The sequence below is a fragment of the Oncorhynchus masou genome, chromosome 2, assembly GCF_036934945.1.
Source record: "Oncorhynchus masou masou isolate Uvic2021 chromosome 2, UVic_Omas_1.1, whole genome shotgun sequence".
Lineage (NCBI taxonomy): Eukaryota > Metazoa > Chordata > Actinopteri > Salmoniformes > Salmonidae > Oncorhynchus > Oncorhynchus masou.
In genome coordinates this window covers 30,769,095-30,794,706 of record NC_088213.1, presented here as the reverse complement: position 1 = coordinate 30,794,706, position 25,612 = coordinate 30,769,095, and the positions used below count along the sequence as shown (strand labels likewise).

The 25,612-nt window shown below is 43.1% G+C and overlaps 2 protein-coding genes across 2 annotated transcripts; both read left to right on the top strand.

The window, feature by feature from the left end:
• The first annotated feature begins 73 nt into the window (after positions 1 to 73).
• On the top strand, positions 74 to 2,965 carry emc8 (ER membrane protein complex subunit 8). Its single transcript, XM_064992266.1, has 5 exons — positions 74 to 600; positions 880 to 956; positions 1,054 to 1,123; positions 1,228 to 1,322; positions 2,004 to 2,965. The coding sequence occupies exons 1-5, from the start codon at positions 388 to 390 to the stop codon at positions 2,161 to 2,163; spliced, it is 615 nt and encodes a 204-aa protein (XP_064848338.1). The 5' UTR covers positions 74 to 387; the 3' UTR covers positions 2,164 to 2,965.
• Positions 2,966 to 9,163: 6,198 nt separating this feature from the next.
• Positions 9,164 to 11,437, top strand: gins2 (GINS complex subunit 2). The gene is made up of 5 exons (XM_064985890.1): positions 9,164 to 9,335; positions 9,638 to 9,752; positions 9,911 to 10,010; positions 10,146 to 10,272; positions 10,571 to 11,437. The coding sequence occupies exons 1-5, from the start codon at positions 9,246 to 9,248 to the stop codon at positions 10,700 to 10,702; spliced, it is 564 nt and encodes a 187-aa protein (XP_064841962.1). The 5' UTR covers positions 9,164 to 9,245; the 3' UTR covers positions 10,703 to 11,437.
• The last annotated feature ends 14,175 nt before the right edge of the window (positions 11,438 to 25,612 follow it).

The window sequence follows — 25,612 nt, the reverse complement described above, 5'->3', positions numbered from 1 at the left end:
CAGGGCTGGATTTTTATTCTGAAGGATTCCAAATATACGTGACCCAGAAGTACTTAGTTATTCTTGCCTGTTTCACAGCGGTGTGTGTGTGTGTGTAGTATAGTACCGGTGCAAAACACCAGAGAAGCCAAGCAGCGTTCATTTGTAGTAGGATATAACGTTACCGTCGTGACCAACATACAACACTAATGCACTGTAACATTCACCAAAAGTGACCTTTATGTAGGTAGCTAGTTATAAGAGACTCGATTAACGTAGTCAAACTGGCAGATCTGTCACTGTCTCTCTGTTGTATCGGGTATGATATCCGTTGGCTAGCTGTCAAGCTAGCAGTCTCCAGACCATCCTTATACAATTAGCTAGTTTAGTGTTTATCTCGAAATAAGAATGAGTATTAAATTGACAACTCAGGCTTATTGCAAGATGCTTTTGCATGCTGCTAAATATCCTCATTGCGCCGTGAACGGATTACTGGTTGCTGAGAAACAGAAGGAGAAGAAAAAAGACAGTCACTCCACTCCAATCCTCTCTGTGGATTGTATACCACTATTCCACGGCACACTTGCATTGGCACCTATGCTGGAAGTGGCACTTACATTGGTGAGTGAATTGATAGTCTTTATCTTCTATTCACATCATGTTTTAAAAATGTTCATGTTACTCCATTGCATGTTCACCACAGCAAGTTGCTGGGCCTGTTGAAGTAGAAGTGCATTTAACAGCTGTCAATCCTGCTGACACGTCAAGCTAAACGCAACATCATAGTGAAGGAAGTGTCTGATGAACTTCTCCATTGGTGGAGTTTATCAGAAACTTCCTTCACAGTGGTGTTGAGTTTAGTCAAACAAGCTAATCATTTTTTTCTTTCCCCACATCCAGATTGACACGTGGTGTAAAGAGAATAAATATGTCATAGCTGGGTATTACCAAGCCAACGAGCGCACAAAGGACTTCAGGTAACAAGATTTTGATACAGGATCCCTTTCGTGCTCTGTGGAGAGTTGTGTTGATATGGTACACAATGTACTCTGTTCGTTCTTTTGACTCCCACAGACCTAACCAGTTTGCTGAAAAAGTTGGGGCCAGGATTGCAGAGAACTTCAGCGAAGCAGCAATGATTATGGTAAATCCTCTATTAGCCGTCCAGTATCAGAACTGCCACATTACTGAATTCACACATAAGATCTACACTGACCACTGTATCTCTAATAATGTTGTGTTCCTCAGGTGGACAGCACCAGATTCACCATGGGCTGCTATGAGCCCATATTAGCCATTTATGACCACCATGAAAACAAGTGGAAATGCAGGGACTGTAATGCGTAAGTGTTCCTGAGCTTTCCTAATATGTCATGTGGGCTAGATATATCACAGCTACTGAACAGCCATTTATCCAAAAAGATTTGGACATGCAGACATTTGACAGTCTTAACAGCTATACCATAAACACAGGCTGTCGACCTCTCAGAGATTCTATAAAATGACTGATTGGATCAAAAATGAGTTCTAATATGTAATTATATGGTCAGCCTTGCATACCGCATTGCAACACTGCAGCAGTTTTAGACTTGTGGAAGGATCCTTTCTTGATGGGTGTCTTATTCCTGTCCAAAGAAAAAGATTTGGAACTACATGGTATACACTTTGTCAATATCTGTAGAGTGAAATAGAACCTAATGTGGTAGATATTTATTTTACTATTATTATCTATCCTGATGCCTAGTCACTTTACCCTGCCTTCATGTACATATCTACCTCGTACCTCTGCACATTGATCTTGTACTGGTACTCCCTGTATATTGCTCCATTCTTGTGTATTTTAAATTATTCCTTGTGTTACTATTTTATTTTTAAACTTTGCATTGTTGGGAAGGGCTCGTAAGCGAGCATTTCACGGTGAAGTCTACACCAGTTATATTTGGCACTTTTGACAAATGCGATTTGATTTGTGATTCTTGAAGGTGGAGCTGAGGTTCTGGAGTGTTGGTTTGTGTGTGTTCCAGGGACTGCTTTGAGGACTGGTGTGAGGCTCAGAAGATCACGTCGGCTCTGCTGGAGGGCAGGTCCTACGAGAGCCTGATCGACTTCGACAATCACCTAGACGACCTCAGGAATGACTGGACCAACCCTGAGATCAACAAGTCTGTCCTGCACCTGTGCTAAGCCTCCCAGCTGAGTGACTGCGATGCACTAGACAAAGGCATTGCGGCCAAAACTGCGTTGGACGTGCTAATACTACTGTAGCGCAGGAATGCTAAGTCTTTGTTCCTAGTGAATTGCTCTCACAGGGAAGAGAGCTTTCGGAGCACTGGCCAGTCTATTTTTATGGGCAAGCAGGACACAGGTACCATTGGGATCTTTGATCCCATAGTAGGGAGGATCAAGACCTTGGTGTCATTCAATGCAACGTGTTAATTTTCTTTCTCATGGTTTTTGTATGCTAATAATTAATGAAGATGTAGGTGTAATTCTGAATGGTAGGGAAACATGAATATCATTTATTTTGACTTATTGAATACTTTAGGTTCTTCAGAAATAGTGTTACAGAGATGATAGACATAAATTATTGTTCTGAGATGTGACTTATTGAAATATTACAGAATTGTAATCAACGAGATATGTTGTTTTATTTCACTACCTATTAAGTCTTAATGTTTATATTCTCAGAGAACTGTTTTCCTCCTGTTTTTCTTATAAGAGATAGCTTAGTATTTATTTGTTAAAAGATGATCTGATTCTTCACTTTAATTGCTAAAATAAATTATGTTATTGGATAGGTAATAAACTGTAAGTCACTCGGGATAAAAGCATATCCATGTTATTATTATTGATTCATTAATTATGTATTTCAGGTTGGATTAAGATAAGTCTAAATCAAATCATTTGAGGTTTTGATATATTAAACCTTTTTGTAAAAAAAAATAATGTTTCAACAGAATGTACAAATAAAATGTAACTTTTCAGATATTGTGCATGTTTTTAATGCCTTTTTCTAAAATCACTCCCTTACTCCAGCGCTGAATGAGCTGAGTGTTAAATTTAGGATGCAGTGTTCCATCACTTTGGGTTGAGACAGCATACAGTGGATATTAATGGAAAGTACTTTCCATTCATTTTCCCCCTCCCTTTTTAGACCTTGTCTTATTGCTGCAACTCGGGCTCGGGAGAGGCAACGGTCAAGTCATGCGTCTTCCGAAACATGACCCGCCAAACCTCGCTTAACACCCGCCCGCTTAACCTGGAAGCAAGCTGCACCAATGTGTGGGAGGAAACACCGTTCAACTGACGACTGAAGTCAGCCTGCAGGTGCCCTTCCCGCCACAAGGAGTTGCTAGAGCGTAATGAGCCAAGTAAAAACCCTCCCCTAACCCGGACGATGCTGCTCCACCCTATGGGACTCCCGGTCACGGCCTGTTGTGACACAGCCCGAGATCAAACCCGGGTCTGTTGTGATGCCTCAAGCACGACAATGCAGTGCCTTAGACCGCTGCACCACTCGGGAAATACTTTCCAATCTATGAGGGTGCATCAAGACAAGATATAGAAGCTGAAACTGTATAGAAAAGTTTATTCTAAACGATCTCTGGTTGAGGTAAGGGGCCATGACAAATGGTATGGTGAAAAGCTGATTCCTGAAAGAGCACATACCCCGAAGAACTTTCCATAACCTGAGAACATGATGGAACTACTACCCTAGGGCACCATTCTGACAGGAAATGTACACGCGCCTTTCCTAAGCACTTCTCAGTAGTTAGTAATCAGACTTACCCAGTGCTTGGACTGAAATAGATGTCCATTACTGTTTATATTTAGGTGCAGGAGCTCCACAATACTTTTGAACTAACATTCTATAAGTGGAACAGGAGATTAAGCAGTAGAACATTTGAGGGGATTCCCTTGCATGTGGAGTTTCATTCAATAGGATTTATAGTGCATTTATCTTAAGCCATCCCTTTAAATATGGTGTACCTTTAATTAGAATGTTGTAGACATACTAGGAAACATAGAGAGAATATATGGATATTTTCCTCTCCATTTCAGCACCAACTGGTAGATTTTAGGGTTAGGAAAGTATGTATGACTCATTCATAAAAACAGGTTTGGAGAGCCTTTATGCACAAAATATATTGATGAATCGAAAATAGTGGTTTTGTTTCATCCTGAAAGTTGTCAAAATCGAGTTTAAACCACTAAATATTGGAATGTGGGAAAAAGCAGGCAGTAAGTGTTGAACAACAGTCCTACTAATCCTCACTAATCATGGAACTATATGACATTGGGTATGTGTGGTCCGAGTTCCATAATTATTCTAATAGGCTACATGTCCCACACTATTGCACATCGTTACCCTAATATGATCCACTAATTTTTTATTTATTTGACCATTATTTAACTAGGCAAATCAGTTAAGAACAAATTCTTATTTTCAATGACGGCCTAGGAACAGTGGGTTAACTGCCTTGTTCAGGGGCAGAACAAAAGATTTGTACCTTGTCAGCTCGGGGATTCGATCTTGCAACCTTTCTGTTACTATGCTAGCGACCCTCAGGAATAACTACACAGACTTGACAGGAAAGAAAGGTAAATGGAATGGAATGATGCAAAATATAACAACATCAAATGGAAGAAAACGAACACTAAAGTGACAGTTATAAATGTATTTGGGTATTACTGATGGTGGGTCCTGATAGTGGCTAATATTTAACATGATACAAATTGTGAAATAAAATTGAGAAAACTCTGGGTATATAATTGAAACATTCTAAAGTGCATATATCAACTCGACAGGTTCAGCCCTACAGAAACCTATAGCTTGGGTCTCCACATTTCATGCACTTAAATTGTGAGGGCACACAATTACAATTCTGAATAACGGCACAGCCATTTGTAGCCTATTTAATTGTTTGTGTTTATATGATTTTTTTGTTTGCTTCTACTTGACTGGTTTCACATTAGTCTCCAAGGATCATAAGGGAAAATCATATACAGAAATTGCTGTCTAGTTACCATCCCTTTCAGCAAACGGATTACTCATTTACCCAGATCTGATCAATAGCTCTTATCAGTTGATGAATTACAGTGCATGGAGAATGCTGTTATTTCTATGGGGAAAAAATTAAGTAGATGCTTTTTCCACTAGGAAACGGTAGGTTCGCTTGACCTTATTCATGGTTTTCTAGGGCATAAAGGTGGTGGAATAATGAGGGAATTGTGTCAAAATCGGAATAGAGCATATCTGTAGACAAAAAGGAATCAAGTTAATTGCCATTATAGCGCAAATAATATTTGTATTTACAGTGCCTTGCGAAAGTATTCGGCCCCCTTGAACTTTGCGACCTTTTGCCACATTTCAGGCTTCAAACATAAAGATATAAAACTGTATTTTTTTGTGAAGAATCAACAACAAGTGGGACACAATCATGAAGTGGAACGACATTTATTGGATATTTCAAACTTTTTTAACAAATCAAAAACTGAAAAATTGGGCGTGCAAAATTATTCAGCCCCTTTACTTTCAGTGCAGCAAACTCTCTCCAGAAGTTCAGTGAGGATCTCTGAATGATCCAATGTTGACCTAAATGACTAATGATGATAAAACACAGCTCATCACCCTGAACACACCATACCCACTGTCAAACATGGTGGTGGCAGCATCATGGTTTGGGCCTGCTTTTCTTCAACAGGGACAGGGAAGATGGTTAAAATTGATGGGAAGATGGATGGAGCCAAATACAGGACCATTCTGGAAGAAAACCTGATGGAGTCTGCAAAGGACCTGAGACTGGGACGGAGATTTGTCTTCCAACAAGACAATGATCCAAAACATAAAGCAAAATCTACAATGGAATGGTTCAAAAATAAACATATCCAGGTGTTAGAATGGCCAAGTCAATGTCCAGACCTGAATCCAATTGAGAATCTGTGGAAAGAACTGCTGTTCACAAATGCTCTCCATCCAACCTCACTGAGCTCGAGCTGTTTTGCAAGGAGGAATGGGAAAAAATTTCAGTCTCTCGATGTGCAAAACTGATAGAGACATACCCCAAGCGACTTACAGCTGTAATCGCAGCAAAAGGTGGCGCTACAAAGTATTAACTTAAGGGGGCTGAATAATTTTGCACGCCCAATTTTTCAGTTTTTGATTTGTTAAAAAAGTTTGAAATATCCAATAAATGTCGTTCCACTTCATTGATTGTGTCCCACTTGTTGTTGATTCTTCACAAAAAAATACAGTTTTATATCTTTATGTTTGAAGCCTGAAATGTGGCAAAAGGTCACAAAGTTCAAGGGGGCCGAATACTTACGCAAGGCACTGTATTTATTTTAATTTTATTTAACCTTTATTTTACTAGGCAAGTCAGTTAAGAACAAATTCTTATGTACAATGACGGTCTACCAAAAGGCAAAAAGCCTCTTGTGGGGACGGGGGCTGGGATTAAAAATAAATCAATCAATAAAATATAAATATAGGACAAAACACACATCACGACAAGAGTGACGACACAACACTACATAAAGAGAGACCTAAGACAACAACATAGCAAGGAAGCAACACATGACAAGACAGCATGGTAGCAACACAACATGACAACAACATGGTAGCAACACAACATGGTACAGACATTATTGGGCACAAACATCAGCACAAAGGGCAAGAAGGTAGAGATAATAATACATCTCACAAAGCAGCCACAACTGACATGATTGAGTCTTTGAATGAAGAGATGGCGATAAAACCGTCCAGTTTGAGTGTTTGTTGCAGCTCGTTCCAGTCACTAGCTGAGGAGCGACGCAGGGATGTGTGTGCTTTGGGGACCTTCAACAGAATGTGACTGGCAGAATGGGTGTTGTACTGTATGTGGAGGATGAGGGCTGTATTAGGAATCTCAGATAGGGGGAGTGAGACCTAAGAGGGTTTGATAAATAAGCATCAACCAATGGGTCTTGCAACGGGTATACAGAGATGACCAGTTTACAGAGGAGTATAGAGTGCAGTGATGTGTCTTATAATGAGCATTGGCGGAAAATCTGATGGCCGAATGGTAAAGAACATCTAGTCGCTCGAGAGCACTCTTACCTGCCAATCTATAAATTATGTCTCCGTAATCTAGCATGGGTAGGATGGTCATCTGAATCAGGGTTAGTTTGGCAGCTGGAGTGAAAGAGGTGCTATTACAATATAGGAAACCAAGTCTAGATTTAACTTTAGCCTGCAGCTTTGATATGTGCCGAGAGAAGGACAGTGTACTGTCTAGCCACACTCCCAAGTACTTGTATGAGGTGACTACTTCAAGCTCTAAACCCTCAGAGGTAGTAATAACACATGTGGGAAGAGGTGCATTCTTCTTACCAAACCACATGACCTTTGTTTTGGAGGTGTTCAGAACAAGATTAAGGGCAGAGAAAGCTTGTTGGACAGTAAGAAAGATTTGTTATAGAGCATTTAACACAAAATCCGAGGAGGGGCCAGCTGACTGTATTATCTGCATATAAATGGTTGAGAGAGCTTCTTACTGACTGAGTTATGTTGTTGATGTAATTTGAGAAGAGCGTGGGGTCTAGGATCGAGCCTTGGGGAGCTCCCTTGGTGACAGGCAGTGGCTGAGACAGCAGATTTTCTGACTTTTTACACTGCGCTCTTTGAATGAGGTAATTAGCAAACCAGGCCAAAGACCCCTCAGAGACATCAATACTCCTTAGCCGGGACGCAAAAATGGAATGATCTACCATATCAAAAGCTTTGTCGAAGTCAATAAAATAGCAGCACAACATTGCATGAATCAAGTGCAATGGTGACATCATTGAGGACCTATAAGGTTGCAGTGACACATCCATAACCTGAGCGGAAACCAGTTTGCATACCATAGAGAATTCTATAGACATCAAGAAAGCCAGTCATTTGATTATTGAGAAGTTTTTCCAACACTTTTGATAAACAGGGCAAAATAGAAATAGGCCTTAAACAATTAGGATCAGCTTGATCTCTCCCTTTAAATAAAGGACGAACTGTGGCTGCCTTCCAAGCAATGGGAACCTCCACCAGAAAGGAGAGACAGGTTAAAAAGGTTGGAGATGATAGGGGCAGCAACCTTAAAGAAGAAAGGGTCTAAACCATCTGACCCAGATGTTTTTTGGGGGTCAAGTTTCAGGAGCTCCTTTAGCACCTCGTACTCAATGACTGCCTGCAGGGAGAAACTATGAGGCGGGCAGGGGAAAAAGAGGGAGAAGAATTGGGGATAGTCGTATTAGAAGTGGTGGGAGATGAGGAAATGTTGGATGTGCAAGGAGGCATGGCTGAGTCAAATAGGAATCCTGACTTAATGAAGTGTTGATTAAAGAGCTCAGCCATGCACTTCTTGTCAGTAACAATCACATCATCAACATTAAGGGACATGGGCAGCTGTGAGGATGAAGGTTTATTGTCAAGGTCTTTAACCATTTTCCAGAACTTCTTGGGGTTAGACTCACAGAGAGAAAACTGCTCCTTAAAGTAACTAACTTTAGCCTGAGTGGACTTATTTCTCATTTGCCTGAACGAGAGCTAGTCAGCCTGATTATAACATTGACATTATTGTTAACATCATTAAAAATAATGATGACTAAATAGTTATCATGGAAATAACAGTTATACATAACAAAACGTTATCATTAATGGTACTATTAATAATACTAGTAATATTAATATGAATAATAATATAATTATAATAATTATAATAATCAACTTTAGAAAACACTTTTAAATCCCATTGTTAATTACCCCATTCCTATTGAACACTGTTCAGTACGTTTTTCTTTTTGGACATATCTCCGCCACACCTTAATTTCTTAGCTCTCCAGCCGGAACGAATAACGGGTTGAATAGAATCAAGGTCAGCATACAACATAGATAGAAAAGTGCATAAAAAGGGAATTGGCCTACGTTCCATTTACGCACGCTTAACTCGGGTCGGAATCGAACCCATATTAAACCATCTAATTATTTCAGGTGGCTACATGAAGTGTTGTTTCTCTCTGCAGGTCTTACTCTACGGTCTCTGGCCATGTTGTGCGTCTGTGCCTCTAGTGTGGGTAAATACTGCCACCCAGTGACGATTGTATGCAATTGACTGATTTGGAGACGAGGCGGGACTTCCGTGTTTGCTGTGACACTACTCTGAATATTTCGCGGGAACTTGCGAAAGCGTCGATAGGCTCTGTTCCTGCGGAGATAACGTTACACGTAAAACGATAAAAGTACGGTTATAATGGACCCTTCTGAGGTCGAATTCCTTGCCGAGAAGGAGGTAGTGAAGATAATCCCCAATTTCAGTCTTGACAAAATCTACTTGATCGGGGTGAGTTGGTTAACCTTTAGCATAGCTAACCAGTTTCTTGTTTAGTTACTAGCTAGCTAGGCTATTTTTCTGGCCTGATCACGGATGTTGTTTAATAACTAGCTAATTCATAACTACTAGCTAGCCAAATTAATACAGCCCACAGTAATTTACTAGCCATCTAACTAGCTAGCTACACTCCAGACTCCCATGTTTTTATGCCAGATCCATGGGGATGGCACATGGCTAACTAGCTAACGCGTTACTGGCACTGTAAGTTTGTTTACATTCTGTATGACTCAGAAGTGGATTTCTGTCTCCAGGGAGATCTTGGTCCTTTTAACCCAGGGCTACCTGTCGACGTGCCTGTGTGGCTGGCCCTCAATCTGAAACAGAGGCAGAAATGCAGGATAGTGCCACCAGAGTGGATGGATGTAGGTAAGTTAAGGAGACGGGTGTCTCTAAGCGTTTATCATAATCCTGGTTAAATATCAATATGTGTAAATTATGTATGTTAATATATTGTCTACAAAGATGGTGCCTCTACGTAAACCATTGTCAGAGCTGAACTTCTTTCCTTTTTCATCTGTGTACAGAGAAACTGGAGGAGATCAGAGAGCTGGAGAGGAAGGAAGACACATTCACCCCTGTCCCCAGTCCATACTACATGGAGCTGACCAAGCTGCTACTCAACCAGTCAGTATCATCCTACACTTCCTAACTTTAAGCTTGGATATATTGTCTTAGTTTGGATATAGCTATTGATTTATAATTTGACTGGAATTGGAAGGTGTTTTCAAGCTGTTGTCATATATCCCTGTTTCTCTGCAGTGCATCTGATAACATTCCCAAAGCGGATGAGATCCGTACACTGGTGAAGGACATCTGGGACACGCGTATCGCCAAGCTCCGCCTCTCCGCTGACAGCTTCATCAGCCAGCAGGAAGCACACGCCAAGGTATCAATCAATTACTGAGGAAGTTCGATTGTAACCGGGGGGCACCGGGTTATAGCCGGTCATTTGACCGGAAAAACCGACAAGGGCAGACCTCCCTGCTCAAATGGAACAGTAGTCAGCGCCACCGGGTCACATTGTCAACAAGGCAGCAAGGTAGACGTGGCATTAATACGGTGATAGTAGTAAAGTATAGTTGGATGAATGCATCTGTCTATGAACTTTGTGTAGAAACATGATTTCTTCCCTTATTTACATTCTCCTCCCTTTTCATCTCCCCTCTCCATCTCTCCCTCTCCAGCTTGACAACCTAACTCTGATGGAGATTAACACGACGCGGTCGTTCCTGCTGGACACTCTCAACTGCATGTATAAGCTGCGCTCCAACTTGCAGCCCGGCTCCAGTGGGGGCAAAGCCCAGGACCACCAATGATCTGTATTTATGGACGAGACCTGCGCCGCAGCCTCTCCTTCTCCTAAGCAAGATGGAGCAGACTTAGGCCCAGCTTTACTAAGCATTTGCACCAGCTGCAAAGTAAAATCAAATCTGTAATACGGAGAACGTGGACGGAATCATGGAATCCAGACATTAAATCAGAATTCAACAAAATTCTAAAATGCATTGAACTTAGTAGGGAATCTTATTGAACATTAATTAGCCCAAGTTTATCATAAGGCATGAACAGAATGCATCAGTGATTTGTATTTCCTGCTACTTTCTGAAGAGTACATTTCTGATGTGGTTTAATCATTCTTGTGGACTTTTCTATTAAAAAAGTGTTGTTTTTTTGCGTGAAAACAAAATGGAAATTTAGAAAAAATGTAATTGACTCACGCCAAAAAGTAAAACAAATTTATAGGGCCCTAAGTCTGGTCCTAGTGAAGACAGAGCTGAAATCCCAAAATCTGGGTTGATGCCTTTTAAAATATTAGTATTAATGTCATGCTTAATAGAGGTAGCAGTGATGGTTTAGTGATAGATACCTTGTGTAACAAGTTTCTAGCCTTGTATGATTCTGAATAGACCGGGAAGTCTAGTTTGAGGAAGATGAACAACATGATGTTATGGATGGAGGGCTGCAGGCCTACATTGGGAAATCAAAGAAGCAACATGCAAAACATGTAATGTTTCAGTATGTGTAATTAAAATATCTATATTTTTGTTTAAGTGTGTGTTGTGACAAAGTACATCCCCTTATGTTAGGCCAGGGGACACCTCATAACCCTGACTTCTACATGTATGCCTCTCTGGTTACATAAGACAGTTGGCATGTACACTCTTTATGTGTATTCTCACCTTGAATTTAAGCTTGAGAATAGCATGCTAATCATACCGCTATTGGTTTGGGGTGGCGATTAAAGAAATGGAGGTGTGTCTACAGATACATTGTATTCTACACTGTTTTTTAACTTAATACCCTCATAATTCTACCCCCATTACGCATGATAAAACTAATAAGACCGAGCAACCTGTTGGTTTCCAATAGAAATAATACCATCCTCCATGCACTGCAATTTACAGATTGATAAGAGATAGCTAAATGAGTAAGCCGTTTGGATAATGGGACTGTAGTTAGAAATTACAATTGGTTTAGATCTATTTTACCTTATAATTGCTGGAAACAAAATGTGAAACCAGTCATCTGGCAGAAAACTGAAGCATATCAGCTTTTCCAGTTAAGTTTATTAAAGTTGAGCTGACAGCCAATTTGCACTGTTTCGCTATGGCTGTAGTCATGAATCTAGCAAAATGTTATTAATCTAGCCATGACCTTAGGCTTTCACCTGGAGTTTATGTCTGAGGGAAAAAAACAACTTTTCAACCCATAAGATCTAGTACACAACAACAGTATAATAAAACAGATAGAAATAAAAATAGGGAATGAAGTATTTCTGTCTGTAATAAAGCCCCTTTGTGCGGAAAAAAAATCATTCTGGTTGGCTGGGCCTGGCTCCCCAGTGAGTGGGTCTATGCCCTCCAAGGCCCACCCATGGCTGGGCCTGGCTCCCCAGTGAGTGGGTCTATGCCCTTCAAGGCCCACCCATGGCTGGGCCTGGCTCCCCAGTGAGTGGGTCTATGCCCTCCAAGGCCCACCCATGGCTGGGCCTGGCTCCCCAGTGAGTGGGTCTATGCCCTCCAAGGCCCACCCATGGCTGGGCCTGGCTCCCCAGTGAGTGGGCCTATGCCCTCCAAGCCCCACCCATGGCTGGGCCTGGCTCCCCAGTGAGTGGGCCTATGCCCTCCAAGGCCCACCCATGGCTGGGCCTGGCTCCCCAGTGAGTGGGCCTATGCCCTCCAAGGCCCACCCATGGCTGGGCCTGGCTCCCAGTGAGTGGGCCTATGCCCTCTAAGGCCCACCCATGGCTGGGCCTGGCTCCCCAGTGAGTGGGCCTATGCCCTCCAAGGCCCACCCATGGCTGGGCCTGGCTCCCCAGTGAGTGGGCCTATGCCCTCCAAGGCCCACCCATGGCTGGGCCTGGCTCCCCAGTGAGTGGGCCTATGCCCTCCAAGGCCCACCCATGGCTGGGCCTGGCTCCCCAGTGAGTGGGCCTATGCCCTCCAAGGCCCACCCATGGCTGGGCCTGGCTCCCCAGTGAGTGGGCCTATGCCCTCCAAGGCCCACCCATGGCTGCACCCCTACCCAGTCATGTGAAATCCATAGATTAGGGCCTCATTTATATGTCTCAATATGACTCATCTCCTTATATGAACTGTAACTCTGTAAAAACTTTGAAGTTGTTGCATGTTGCGGAACATTTTTGTTCAGTATACTTATATCTGCCTACTGGAGATAAATTCAGTGATTGCTTTGCCATGTCTGTGCCATGAAGCAGTCCAGCTGGGTGCATGTTTTACTAAGGACCGTTCCTTTGACATGATGTCGCAGTCAGTAAGTAAAAGTCAAGAAAATAGAAAATTACTCAAGTAAAAGTGAAAGTCACCCAATAAAACGCTACTTGAGTAAAAGTCTAAAAGTATTTGGTTTTAAATATACTTAAGTATCAAAAGTAAATGTATTTGCTAAAATATACTTAAGTATTGAAAGTAGAAGTATAAATCATTTAAAATTCCCTATATTAAACAAACTAGATGGCACAATTTGTTTTTATTTATTTATGGATAACCAGGGGCACACTCCAACACAGACATCATTTACAAACAAAGCATTTATGTTTAGTGAGTCTGCCAGATCAGAGGCAATAGGGATGACCAGAGATACTCTCTTGATAAGTGCGTGAACTGGACCATTTTTTCTGTCATGCTTGCCGTTCAAAGTGTAATGATTACTTTTGAATTTCAGGGAAAAACTGAAACAAGTTTGTAGAGTCACAAGCTTGATATAGTCATTGCGTGCTAGGAATATGGGACCAAATACTGAACTTGACTAAATTGAATACACTATAAGTGAATTTCTCAGAATACTTATAACGCATTCAAATGGAGGGACTAGATACATACATAAAGTGCTTTCATTTAGAAACGATAAAACAGATATGTATGAAAATACCCTCAAATAAAAGGTGACATTCTGTACTGTCACCTCATAGAAAACATTTGATCTCAAATCCGAAATGCTGGAGTATAGAGCCAAATGAAAAGTTTTAGCTTCAGTCTATGTCCAAATAACTATGCACAGAACATTGCCTCAGCATATGCATTTTTCATAAAATGTCTAGTGTTGCAGTGTTGTCAGTGTAAAATGACATGATGTCATGTAATAATGTCCTCACAAGAATATGGTTTGCTGCAGGAGAATTACAGCCCTAGATAGCGCTAGTAAGAACAACACACCTGTCCAACTACAGCTAACTAGTATGAGTCTTCCTTCCTGGTAAGACCATGGAATAGAATCATACAGGTTTTGTTATTAACAACGTTGTGTAGCCTTTCTATTTACTGACAGAATAGATGTTACACCTCAGGAAGTGTTTTCCATGTGGGAGTGGTCAACCCTGCCGCATGTTGCACAGTTCCTAAGAAACGATTATAGGAGTGGTCAACCCTGCCGCATGTTGCACAGTTCCTAAGAAACGATTATAGGAGTGGTCAACCCTGCCGCATGTTGCACAGTTCCTAAGAAACGATTATAGGAGTGGTCAACCCTGCCGCATGTTGCACAGTTCCTAAGAAACGATTATAGGAGTGGTCAACCCTGCCGCATGTTGCACAGTTCCTAAGAAACGATTATAGGAGTGGTCAACCCTGCCGCATGTTGCACAGTTCCTAAGAAACGATTATAGGAGTGGTCAACCCTGCCGCATGTTGCACAGTTCCTAAGAAACGATTATAGGAGTGGTCAACCCTGCCGCATGTTGCACAGTTCCTAAGAAACGATTATAGGAGTGGTCAACCCTGCCGCATGTTGCACAGTTCCTAAGAAACGATTATAGGAGTGGTCAACCCTGCCGCATGTTGCACAGTTCCTAAGAAACGATTATAGGAGTGGTCAACCCTGCCGCATGTTGCACAGTTCTAAGAAACGATTATAGGAGTGGTCAACCCTGCCGCATGTTGCACAGTTCCTAAGAAACGATTATAGGAGTGGTCAACCCTGCCGCATGTTGCACAGTTCCTAAGAAACGATTATAGGAGTGGTCAACCCTGCCGCATGTTGCACAGTTCCTAAGAAACGATTATAGGAGTGGTCAACCCTGCCGCATGTTGCACAGTTCCTAAGAAATGATTATAGGAGTGGTCAACCCTGCCGCATGTTGCACAGTTCCTAAGAAACGATTATAGTGGTCAACCCTGCCGCATGTTGCAGTTCCTAAGAAACGATTATAGGAGTGGTCAACCCTGCCGCATGTTGCACAGTTCCTAAGAAACGATTATAGGAGTGGTCAACCCTGCCGCATGCCTAAGAAACGATTATAGCACAGTTCCTAAAAACGATTATAGGAGTGGTCAACCCTGCCGCATGTTGCACAGTTCCTAAGAAACGATTATAGGAGTGGTCAACCCTGCCGCATGTTGCACAGTTCCTAAGAAACGATTATAGGAGTGGTCAACCCTGCCGCATGTTGCACAGTTCCTAAGAAACGATTATAGGAGTGGTCAACCCTGCTGCATGTTGCACAGTTCCTAAGAAACGATAGAGTGGAGAATCAGACCTTAGCTGACTTGAGAAATGTCATCCACCCACAGAGAAGTCCTTCTTCTTCCATCTCTGGTTAACCCACGCAATGACTACTGTTGTTCAGGTTGAATTAATCATATTAAATATGAATGAATGTATCTCTTGTCACGTTATAGCCTATGTAGAGGTTCATATTTAAGTGCGTAGCCAGGCTATGCATCCGGGACCATCCCGGAAGAGACCATTCTGGCTATGCTTCCAGGACCATTATGGCTAGATGTGATAACCTCCCCTCATGTATAGAAAAGGTGGTGTAGTACATGCAATGCTTTATGATAGGTCATATTATTGCACCCTTCCCCCTCGCGGCGAGTCAGCTCTGAATGTTCTGAAACTCTGATGACGCCTCCGTTCAGGATAGTATAGACGGGTTCTTTAGCAACACAACCAAAAGTTATTTGGCATTTTTTAATGATTATTCAGATAATGGACAGACAGGTAGAGGGCAGAACACACACGGATCCCCGACCAAATCCCCCCCCCCATGCTCTATTAGAGCCCCACCCCAAAACTAGACTTAAAGCAGGCATGATATACAATGAATAATATAATCAAATAGTAAAAAGAAATACCAAGATATGTAAAACAAAAAGTAAAAAAATGAACCAAATTCTAATTTGGTTTGGTTTATGGAGTTAGCTGGTCCATGTCTTCTCCAAATGATAGGAAGGTTTGCCAGATATTATAAAATGTCATTGCAGATCCCATAACGGAGTAGCGTATTTTCTCTGGCTTGAGATGTTGCATAACTTCCTTTATCAAATTGTTAAAGTAAGAGGAAACACATCCTTCAACTTAAATAGTAGAAGTCTAACAAGAAGAGTAGTTTATGCCAGCATTGTCACGCCTTGGTCTTAGTATTTTGTGTTTTCGTTAATTAGTTGGTCAGGCCAGGGTGTGACATGGGTTTATGTTGTTGTATTTCATAGTGGGGTTTTCTAGTTATTGGGATTGCGGCTGAGTAGGGGTGTTGCATAGGTTTCTCAATCAGAGTCAGGTGATTCTCGTTGTCTCTGATTGGGAACCGTATTTAGGTAGCCTGGGTTTCACTTTGTATTTCGTGGGTGATTGTTCCTGTCTCTGTGTAGTGTTCACCAAATAGGCTGTAATAGGTTTCACATTCCGTTTTGTTGTTTTGTAATTATTAGTTATTTCATGTATAGTTCCTTTATTTGTTTCATTAAAAAACATGAGTAACCAACACGCTGCATTTCGGTCCGACTTTCTTGCGACAAACGAAGAACGCCGTTACAAGCATGTTGCCCATAGAACTGTTTAGAGGGGTCTACTGTGGTGCCTCTCCATAGAACTGTTTAGAGGGGTCTACTGTGGTGCCACTCCATAGAACTGTTTAGAGGGGTCTACTGTAGTGCCACTCCATAGAACTGTTTAGAGGGGTCTACTGTGGTGCCACTCCATAGAACTGTTTAGAGGGGTCTACTGTAGTGCCACTCCATAGAACTGTTTAGAGGGGTCTACTGTGGTGCCACTCCATAGAACTGTTTAGAGGGGTCTACTGTGGTGCCACTCCATAGAACTGTTTAGAGGGGTCTACTGTGGTGCCACTCCATAGAACTGTTTAGAGGGGTCTACTGTAGTGCCACTCCATAGAACTGTTTAGAGGGGTTTACTGTGGTACCACTCCATAGAACTGTTTAGAGGGGTCTACTGTGGTACCACTCCATAGAACTGTTTAGAGGGGTCTACTGTGGTACCACTCCATAGAACTGTTTAGAGGGGCTACTGTAGTGCCACTCCATAGAACTGTTTAGAGGGGTCTACTGTTTAGTGCCACTCCATAGAACTGTTTAGAGGGGTCTACTGTGGTGCCACTCCATAGAACTGTTTAGAGGGGTCTACTGTGGTGCCACTCCATAGAACTGTTTAGAGGGGTCTACTGTGGTACCACTCCATAGAACTGTTTAGAGGGGTCTACTGTAGTGCCACTCCATAGAACTGTTTAGAGGGGGTCTACTGTAGTGCCACTCCATAGAACTGTTTAGAGAGGGGTCTACTGTGGTGCCACTCCATAGAACTGTTTAGAGGGGTCTACTGTAGTGCCACTCCATAGAACTGTTTAGAGGGGTCTACTGTAGTGCCACTCCATAGAACTGTTTAGAGGGGTCTACTGTAGTGCCACTCCATAGAACTGTTTTGAGGGGTCTACTGTGGTGCCACTCCATAGAACTGTTTAGAGGGGTCTACTGTAGTGCCACTCCATAGAACTGTTTAGAGGGGTCTACTGTGGTACCACTCCATAGAACTGTTTCGAGGGGTCTACTGTGGTGCCAATCCATAGAACTGTTTAGAGGGGTCTACTGTGGTGCCACTCCATAGAACTGTTTAGAGGGGTCTACTGTAGTGCCACTCCATAGAACTGTTTAGAGGGGTCTACTGTAGTGCCACTCCATAGAACTGTTTAGAGGGGTCTACTGTAGTGCCACTCCATAGAACTGTTTAGAGGGGTCTACTGTGGTGCCACTCCATAGAACTGTTTAGAGGGGTCTACTGTGGTGCCACTCCATAGAACTGTTTAGAGGGGTCTACTGTGGTGCCACTCCATAGAACTGTTTAGAGGGGTCTTCTGTGGTGCCACTCCATATAACTGTTGAGGGGCCTCCTGTGGTGCCACTCCATAGAACTGTTTAGAGGGGTCTACTGTGGTGCCACTCCATAGAACTGTTTAGAGGGGTCTACTGTAGTGCCACTCCATAGAACTGTTTAGAGGGGTCTACTGTGGTGCCACTCCATAGAACTGTTTAGAGGGGTCTACTGTGGTGCCACTCCATAGAACTGTTTAGAGGGGTCTACTGTAGTGCCACTCCATAGAACTGTTTAGAGGGGTCTACTGTAGTGCCACTCCATAGAACTGTTTAGAGGGGTCTACTGTGGTGCCACTCCATATAACTGTTGAGGGGCCTCCTGTGGTGCCACTCCATATAACTGTTGAGGGGCCTCCTGTGGTGCCACTCCATATAACTGTTGAGGGGCCTCCTGTGGTGCCACTCCATATAACTGTTGAGGGGCCTCCTGTGGTGCCACTCCATATAACTGTTGAGGGGCCTCCTGTGGTGCCACTCTTAATCATGCAGTAAAGGCAGAAGGTTCTATAAGTCTCTCCAGTATCTTAGAAAAGCTTTCAAAAATTGATATCCAGAAATCTGTCGATTTCGGCCATGTCCAAAACGTGTGTAATAAAGTATCAGGAGCCTGCTTACATTGGTCACAAGTGGGATCTATTTCTGGTCTAATCTTGGATCATTTTGACCAATGGGGCTGGCTAAGATTGTTGACAGCATGTAAACTATATTTCATCTCCAATGTTTATTGAAAACAGAAATACCTTACACAATGAGCACTTGTTGTCTCTCAAATACGTCTTTACAGTTGTTGCCACAATGGCAAAGATGTGGCAACAGTCAAAACACCTAAAAAACAAGACATGGTATCAAGAACAAGTTAAAACTAGCTGAAACGAGACACCTACGATTCCCCACAAGGCAGCCTTTTGTCATTGCTGCTAACTATCAGGCAACAACACATGGACTTCTGCCCCATTGAAGCGTGCACATCGTTTTTGTGACGTTGTCAGCTAACCTTATAACGACACAGGGTGAGACCCAGATGCAGACACAGGAGGCAGATGGTTCGAGTCTCTGATATTTATTGAAATACAGGGGGCAGGCAATTGGCAGGTCGGGGTCAGGCAGACGGGCTCAGTGTCAGAGCAGGTTGAATGATCAGCCAGCCGGGCTCAGCGTCAGAGCAGGCTGAATGATCAGTCAGCCGGGCTCAGCGTCAGAGCAGGTTGAATGATCAGTCAGCCGGGCTCAGTGTCAGAGCAGGCTGAATGATCAGGCAACCGGTGTCACGGCTTTCATTGTGGGAAGGAGGAGCGGACCAAAATGCAGCGTAGTTGTGATTCATTTACATTACATTACATTACGGTCATTTAGCAGACGCTCTTATCCAGAGCGACTGATTCATTTCATTTAATACGGAAACTATACATGACAAACTAACAAAAAAACAAATGTACGAAAACCGAAACAGCCCTATCTGGTACAAAACACAGAGACAGGAACAATCAACCACAAACACACAGTGAAACCCAGGCTACCTAAATATGGTTCCCAATCAGAGACAATGACCAACACCTGCCTCTGATTGAGAACCATATCAGGCCAGACATAGAAATACACAAACAAGACATCCAACATAGAATGCCCACTCAGATCACACCCTGACCAACCAAAACATAGAAACATACAAAGTAAACTATGGTCAGGGTGTGACAGCCGGGCTCAGCGTCAGAGCAGGCTGAATGATCAGGCAGCCGGGCTCAGCGTCAGAGCAGGCTGAATGATCAGGCAGCCGGGCTCAGCGTCAGAGCAGGCTGAATGATCAGGCAGCCGGGCTCAGCGTCAGAGCAGGCTGAATGATCAGGCAGCCGGGCTCAGCGTCAGAGCAGGCAGAATGATCAGGCAGCCGGGCTCAGCGTCAGGGCATGCTGAATGATCAGGCAGCCGGGCTCAGCGTCAGAGCAGGCTAAATGATCAGGCAGCCGGGCTCAGCGTCAGAGCAGGCTGAATGATCAGGCAGCCGGGCTCAGCGTCAGGGCAGGTAGAACTGGTCAGAACCGGGAGGGCTAGAAAAACAGAGACTAGGAAACCAGAAGCACTGAAAAACACGCTGATAAGCTTTACTGTAATTTTTCCCACAAATGCATGTACTACAGTTGCACACATACAGGCTACTGTGTAATGACATATTATTGTGTGTGTGTGTGTGTGTGTGTGTGTGTGTGTGTGTGTGTGTGTGTGTGTGTGTGTGTGTGTGTGTGTGTGTGTGTGTGTGTGTGTGTGAAAGTTTAGCTTGACATGATTCATGGCCACCAACTTGCTAAATCCTGTTTTCCAAAAGTGAACATGAGATGACTGTTGGGAAGGCTGTACAGTATGCCTCTCCCTCTTGGATGCTTCCCTCCACCTATTACAAAAGGAGCAGAATATGGAGATAACTTCATTCTTGAGAGGTATAAGAGGCCACATCCTATTCTGGCCTTCATAAAGAGGAACCTTCAACAGCTCATATACAGAGCTTCTGCCTCAAAGGACCACTCCCTGAAGCATGAATAACAAAGTCATGTAAAGACAGTGGAGTGATCAGAAGACGATTAGTGGGTCAGACTTTGTTTCAGGTTTTATTGTATATTTACGTATTTGTCTAAATTGACAGGATTGACTATCAGGAACAGGGAATATAGGCCTATATGACAACTTAGCAGCATAAATATACACAACACAAAGTATTTTTGTTTATGTAATTCTACTGACACTAAAGGACAAGGGTGGGGATTCAGTACAAGGCTCAAGTGTAAATTGCCTTTAAATGACCTTTACTGTACATGATCAACTCAACTACATTGCTATGCAATCGGGAAAATGCAATATGTCACAACATGTTAATAAAATGGTAGTGTTACTACAGAGGCATAAGTGTTAACGGTAATAATAACAAAACTAAATACAGTATGAGACTAAGTATCTAAGGGAATATCCAAACACTGCCTTGTTGAATCGACTACAACCAAGGTACCAAAATAATGTATTCTGAGGAAAATATCTCTTTAAAACTGGTGTGATGTGTATGTTTGAAACAAGAAGACACATTTTTTGTACTTACAGTCCTAGTTATCCAAAATGTGCTTACTTCCTCATGTTGTACAGTAAATAAGGAACAGGGCCAGTGATGCAGGTGTTGTCTTGCGAACATATCCGAAAAGGAAGATGGGTTTCTAATGAAATATTCAACATGGTGGAGGAATGTTGTTGACCTGCAACACAACACAAGTCCCACAGGGAAACTACTGGGGTAGATTGCTGAGAACATCAACAGATAATATCTTTTTTAGATAGGTTAAATCATATCTCCATCTTTAGAGGCATTAGGAAAAACCTTCATCTGAATCATTTAGTTTCACTCAGAAACAAGGAAATAGTGAATGCGTTGATTGATGTCTTCATCAAATGTAGTATGCTATTCTAAGCTCTAGTATAATCTCTATCAACATTCAAGTGTCAATTAAGAATGATTGGATTTATAAAATGTCAATAGCCAGTAATCAAATGAGAATCCATTCTTGGTAACAGGAAAGTGCTAAAAAGAAGTATTGCTATTTACAATTATTTAGCAAATTAAGAAGAAGATTTATAAAATGTATTGCACATATCATTTGATTTGACACAGATCCTTTCCTCATCTGAGTCTTGTATTGTGCTTTCATACAGTAGGTCTGTCTGAGACATCATGGAGGGTAACAACAGTAGGTCTGTCCGAGACATCATGGAGGGTAACAACAGTAGGTCTGTCTGAGACATCATGGAGGGTAACAACAGTAGGTCTGTCTGAGACATCATGGAGGGTAACAACAGTAGGTCTGTCTGAGACATCATGGAGGGTAACAACAGTAGGTCTGTCTGAGACATCATGGAGGGTAATAACAGACAACAGAGACAAAGATCATGATACAGATCAGAAGAAAGACCCCAGATCCCTGCTCCTCAATGTTCTTCTGCTGTTTGGGGACCACGCTCCTAAAAGTTCTCCTGCTGTTTGGGGACCACGCTCCTCAATGTTCTCCTGCTATTTGGGGACCACGCTCCTAAAAGTTCTCCTGCTGTTTGGGGACCACGCTCTAAACGTTCTCTTGCTGTTTAGGGACCACGCTCCTAAAAGTTCTCCTGCTGTTTGGTGACCACGCTCCTAAAAGTTCTCCTGCTGTTTGGGGACCACGCTCCTAAAAGTTCTCCTGCTGTTTGGGGACCATGCTCCTAAATGTTCTCCTGCTGTTTGGGGACCACGCTCCTAAATGTTCTCCTGCTGTTTGGGGACCACGCTCCTAAACGTTCTCCTGCTGTTTGGGGACCACGCTCCTAAACGTTCTCCTGCTGTTTGGGGACCACGCTCCTAAAAGTTCTCCTGCTGTTTGGGGACCACGCTCCTAAACGTTCTCCTGCTGTTTGGGGACCACGCTCCTAAACGTTCTCCTGCTGTTTGGTGACCACGCTCCTAAAAGTTCTCCTGCTGTTTGGGGACCACGCTCCTAAATGTTCTCCTGCTGTTTGGGGACCACGCTCCTAAACGTTCTCCTGCTGTTTGGGGACCACGCTCCTCAATGTTCTCCTGCTGTTTGGGGACCACGCTCCTAAACGTTCTCCTGCTGTTTGGGGACCACGCTCCTCAATGTTCTCCTGCTGTTTGGGGACCACGCTCCTAAACGTTCTCCTGCTGTTTGGGGACCACGCTCCTCAATGTTCTCCTGCTGTTGGGGACCACGCTCCTAAACGTTCTCCTGCTGTTTGGGGACCACGCTCCTAAACGTTCTCCTGCTGTTTGGGGACCACGCTCCTAAAAGTTCTCCTGCTGTTTGGGGACCACGCTCCTAAAAGTTCTCCTGCTGTTTGGGGACCACGCTCCTCAATGTTCTCCTGCTGTTTGGGGACCACGCTCCTAAACGTTCTCCTGCTGTTTGGGGACCACGCTCCTAAACGTTCTCCTGCTGTTTGGGGACCACGCTCCTAAAAGTTCTCCTGCTGTTTGGGGACCACGCTCCTAAAAGTTCTCCTGCTGTTTGGGGACCACGCTCCTAAACGTTCTCCTGCTGTTTGGGGACCACGCTCCTAAAAGTTCTCCTGCTGTTTGGGGACCACGCTCCTAAACGTTCTCCTGCTGTTTGGGGACCACGCTCCTAAACGTTCTCCTGCTGTTTGGGGACCACGCTCCTAAAAGTTCTCCTGCTGTTTGGGGACCACGCTCCTAAACGTTCTCCTGCTGTTTGGGGACCATGCTCCTAAAAGTTCTCCTGCTGTTTGGGGACCACGCTCCTAAACGTTCTCCTGCTGTTTGGGGACCACGCTCCTAAAAGTTCTCCTGCTGTTTGGGGACCATGCTCCTAAACGTTCTCCTGCTGTTTGGGGAAGGCGTCTGATGAATCTGTAGATGTCCCCGTTTGTAAAGTACCACCAGGTGAGAAGAGGATGGTTTATCACTACACATTCAATCTAAGTCTCTCTACCTCCCTCCCCAAGTCTCTGAATAGCCTGTTTCTCCCCTCAGACTCTACTGTGAAGCCGCCCACCAGACAGTCTCATGTCAACAACCCAGAAACCAGCGACCACATAATACAGTAGGGAGATTGGGGATAGTGGGGACACCATTTGTTGAAAATTATTAATGTAGGGAGTTTTGGAGGAAAACCAAGTAACTATTCCTATTACTGGTAGTTATGTTATAACTTAGCTGTTAAAAAAAGCATGATTTATTCCTGTTTTGTTCTGCAGTTTGGAGAATACTGAGCTGCAAGGTTTGCCCCCTGGTGCCAAGAGGTCGAAAAACACCCCACATCTAGGGCCCTCTAGTAGGAAGAGGGACAGGGGAGGGGTGGAAGACAAGATGAAAGGAACGAGCTCAACCAGGGTTCCAGTCAGGTGAGCCAATAACAGTGTCATTGTAGTAGAACAACATCTGGGCTCAAATCTATGAATTACAGTTAGAGGTCAATGAGCTTCAGCTTAAATATATCCTCTCCAAGGGATACTGCAAATTTCTAACAGTGACCTTTAACCAAGAGTACTTTCATTTTCTAACCTTACATGCTTTGTGTTTGTTTCTCCTGACAAACCCAGAAGCAGAACCAGGATCAAATATCAAGTTCCTGATCAATGTGCCCATGTGGGTCCCACTACCTGACAACAGCCGACCACTGGACTAAATCGAGTCACAGTGTAACGGCCGTTGTTGCTGGAAGAAGGTGAGGACCAAGGTGCAGCGTGGTATGTGTCCATATTTATTAAAATGAACATGGCAATAACAAAAATAACAAAGAGAAGCAACCGAAAACAGTTCTGGCTGGTGCAGACACAACAGAAAACAATCACCCACGAAACACAATAGAAAACAGGCTCCCTAAATATGGTTCTCAATCAGGGACAACGATTGACAGCTGCCTCTGATTGAGAACCATACCAGGCCAAACACAGAGATATCAAATCATAGAAAAACGACCATGGACAACCCACCCAACTCACTCCCTGACCATACTAAAACAAAGACATAAGGAAAGAACTAAGGTCAGAACGTGACACACAGGTTCAAAGGTTACTGACGTTGTTGGAGGATACAGGCTTTAAGGAGGAAGATCAGGAGCTCCTGAAAGAAGTGGCCCTCATCATTGGCCTCAATGGCAAAGATGTTCCTGAGCTCACGAAGTAGCTGTCTCAACTGGTAGAATAAGAGGAAAAAACAACACTGAGGTTTAAAAATATTTAATTTACCTGGGGACCCAATGGTAACATTAAACATGACCCAATACCTGACCTTAAAAATATATATAAAAAAGTACCACATACGGATATCAGAGAATATCTAAAAAATCATGGAGAAACTAAACAGCTTGTTAGAGAGTTGAGAGGATCCTGACGATTGGATCTATTTCAGTTTTATTGACGCTGATACTGTAAGCTTTAACCATGTGTACAGCTCTTATTTAGAGATGGTCAGACAGCACTCTAATACTCATAGTGATGTCAACCGACTATGAGTTTCTGGAGGGGGATTTCAAGAGGCCAAGCCAGGGGGACAACGGCATTCAAAATGAGACAGCAAAATGCTTCAGTCAAGGCACATACTATCCAGAGCCCAACTTCTGTGTTTTACTTCTAGATGGGGAGGAAACACTAACAGTTTTCTTGGAAAAGGAAACACAATGGAGTCACCAACATGGATCAGAAGCGTTAAGTAACGTGTACAATTCCACAGCAGTCTTTCCCATAACTACCTCTGTTCCAGCAAGGTGTAAAGTAAATACAGATGGCCTGACAACTGCCCAATCACATTATGATCCTAGAGTTTGGGCAACAAGTATATACATACATTGTGAGATAAAGAGTCAACTAACAGGCCAAGGACATTCTGGTAAATTAAGAAAACTCTTGATGGAACTGTTGACTTGTCCAGAAGTAGAATTTGAGAACAACTGTACAAAACCTCCTGTGGAAAATGATGAGGCATTTAAGAGCCTGTGTAATGCAGCTTGTGGGGTCAGACAATTCAGAAAGGAAGGGAGAGGCTGAGAACCAAAAGGATGAGAGCAGGCAGGCAAAACAATCAGAGCTGTATCACATATGTACTAATGGAAGCTCTAA

Bases quoted from the DNA above. Each gene is read 5' to 3' on its own strand.
- gins2 (XM_064985890.1), top strand. From the start codon at position 9,246: ATGGACCCTTCTGAGGTCGAATTCCTTGCCGAGAAGGAGGTAGTGAAG. The intron at 10,011-10,145 runs GTCAGTATCATC...GTTTCTCTGCAG, and splicing joins ACCAAGCTGCTACTCAACCA to TGCATCTGATAACATTCCCA. The intron at 10,273-10,570 runs GTATCAATCAAT...CTCCCTCTCCAG, and splicing joins AGCAGGAAGCACACGCCAAG to CTTGACAACCTAACTCTGAT.
- emc8 (XM_064992266.1), top strand. From the start codon at position 388: ATGAGTATTAAATTGACAACTCAGGCTTATTGCAAGATGCTTTTGCAT. The intron at 957-1,053 runs GTAACAAGATTT...TGACTCCCACAG, and splicing joins GAGCGCACAAAGGACTTCAG to ACCTAACCAGTTTGCTGAAA. The intron at 1,323-2,003 runs GTAAGTGTTCCT...TGTGTGTTCCAG, and splicing joins AAATGCAGGGACTGTAATGC to GGACTGCTTTGAGGACTGGT.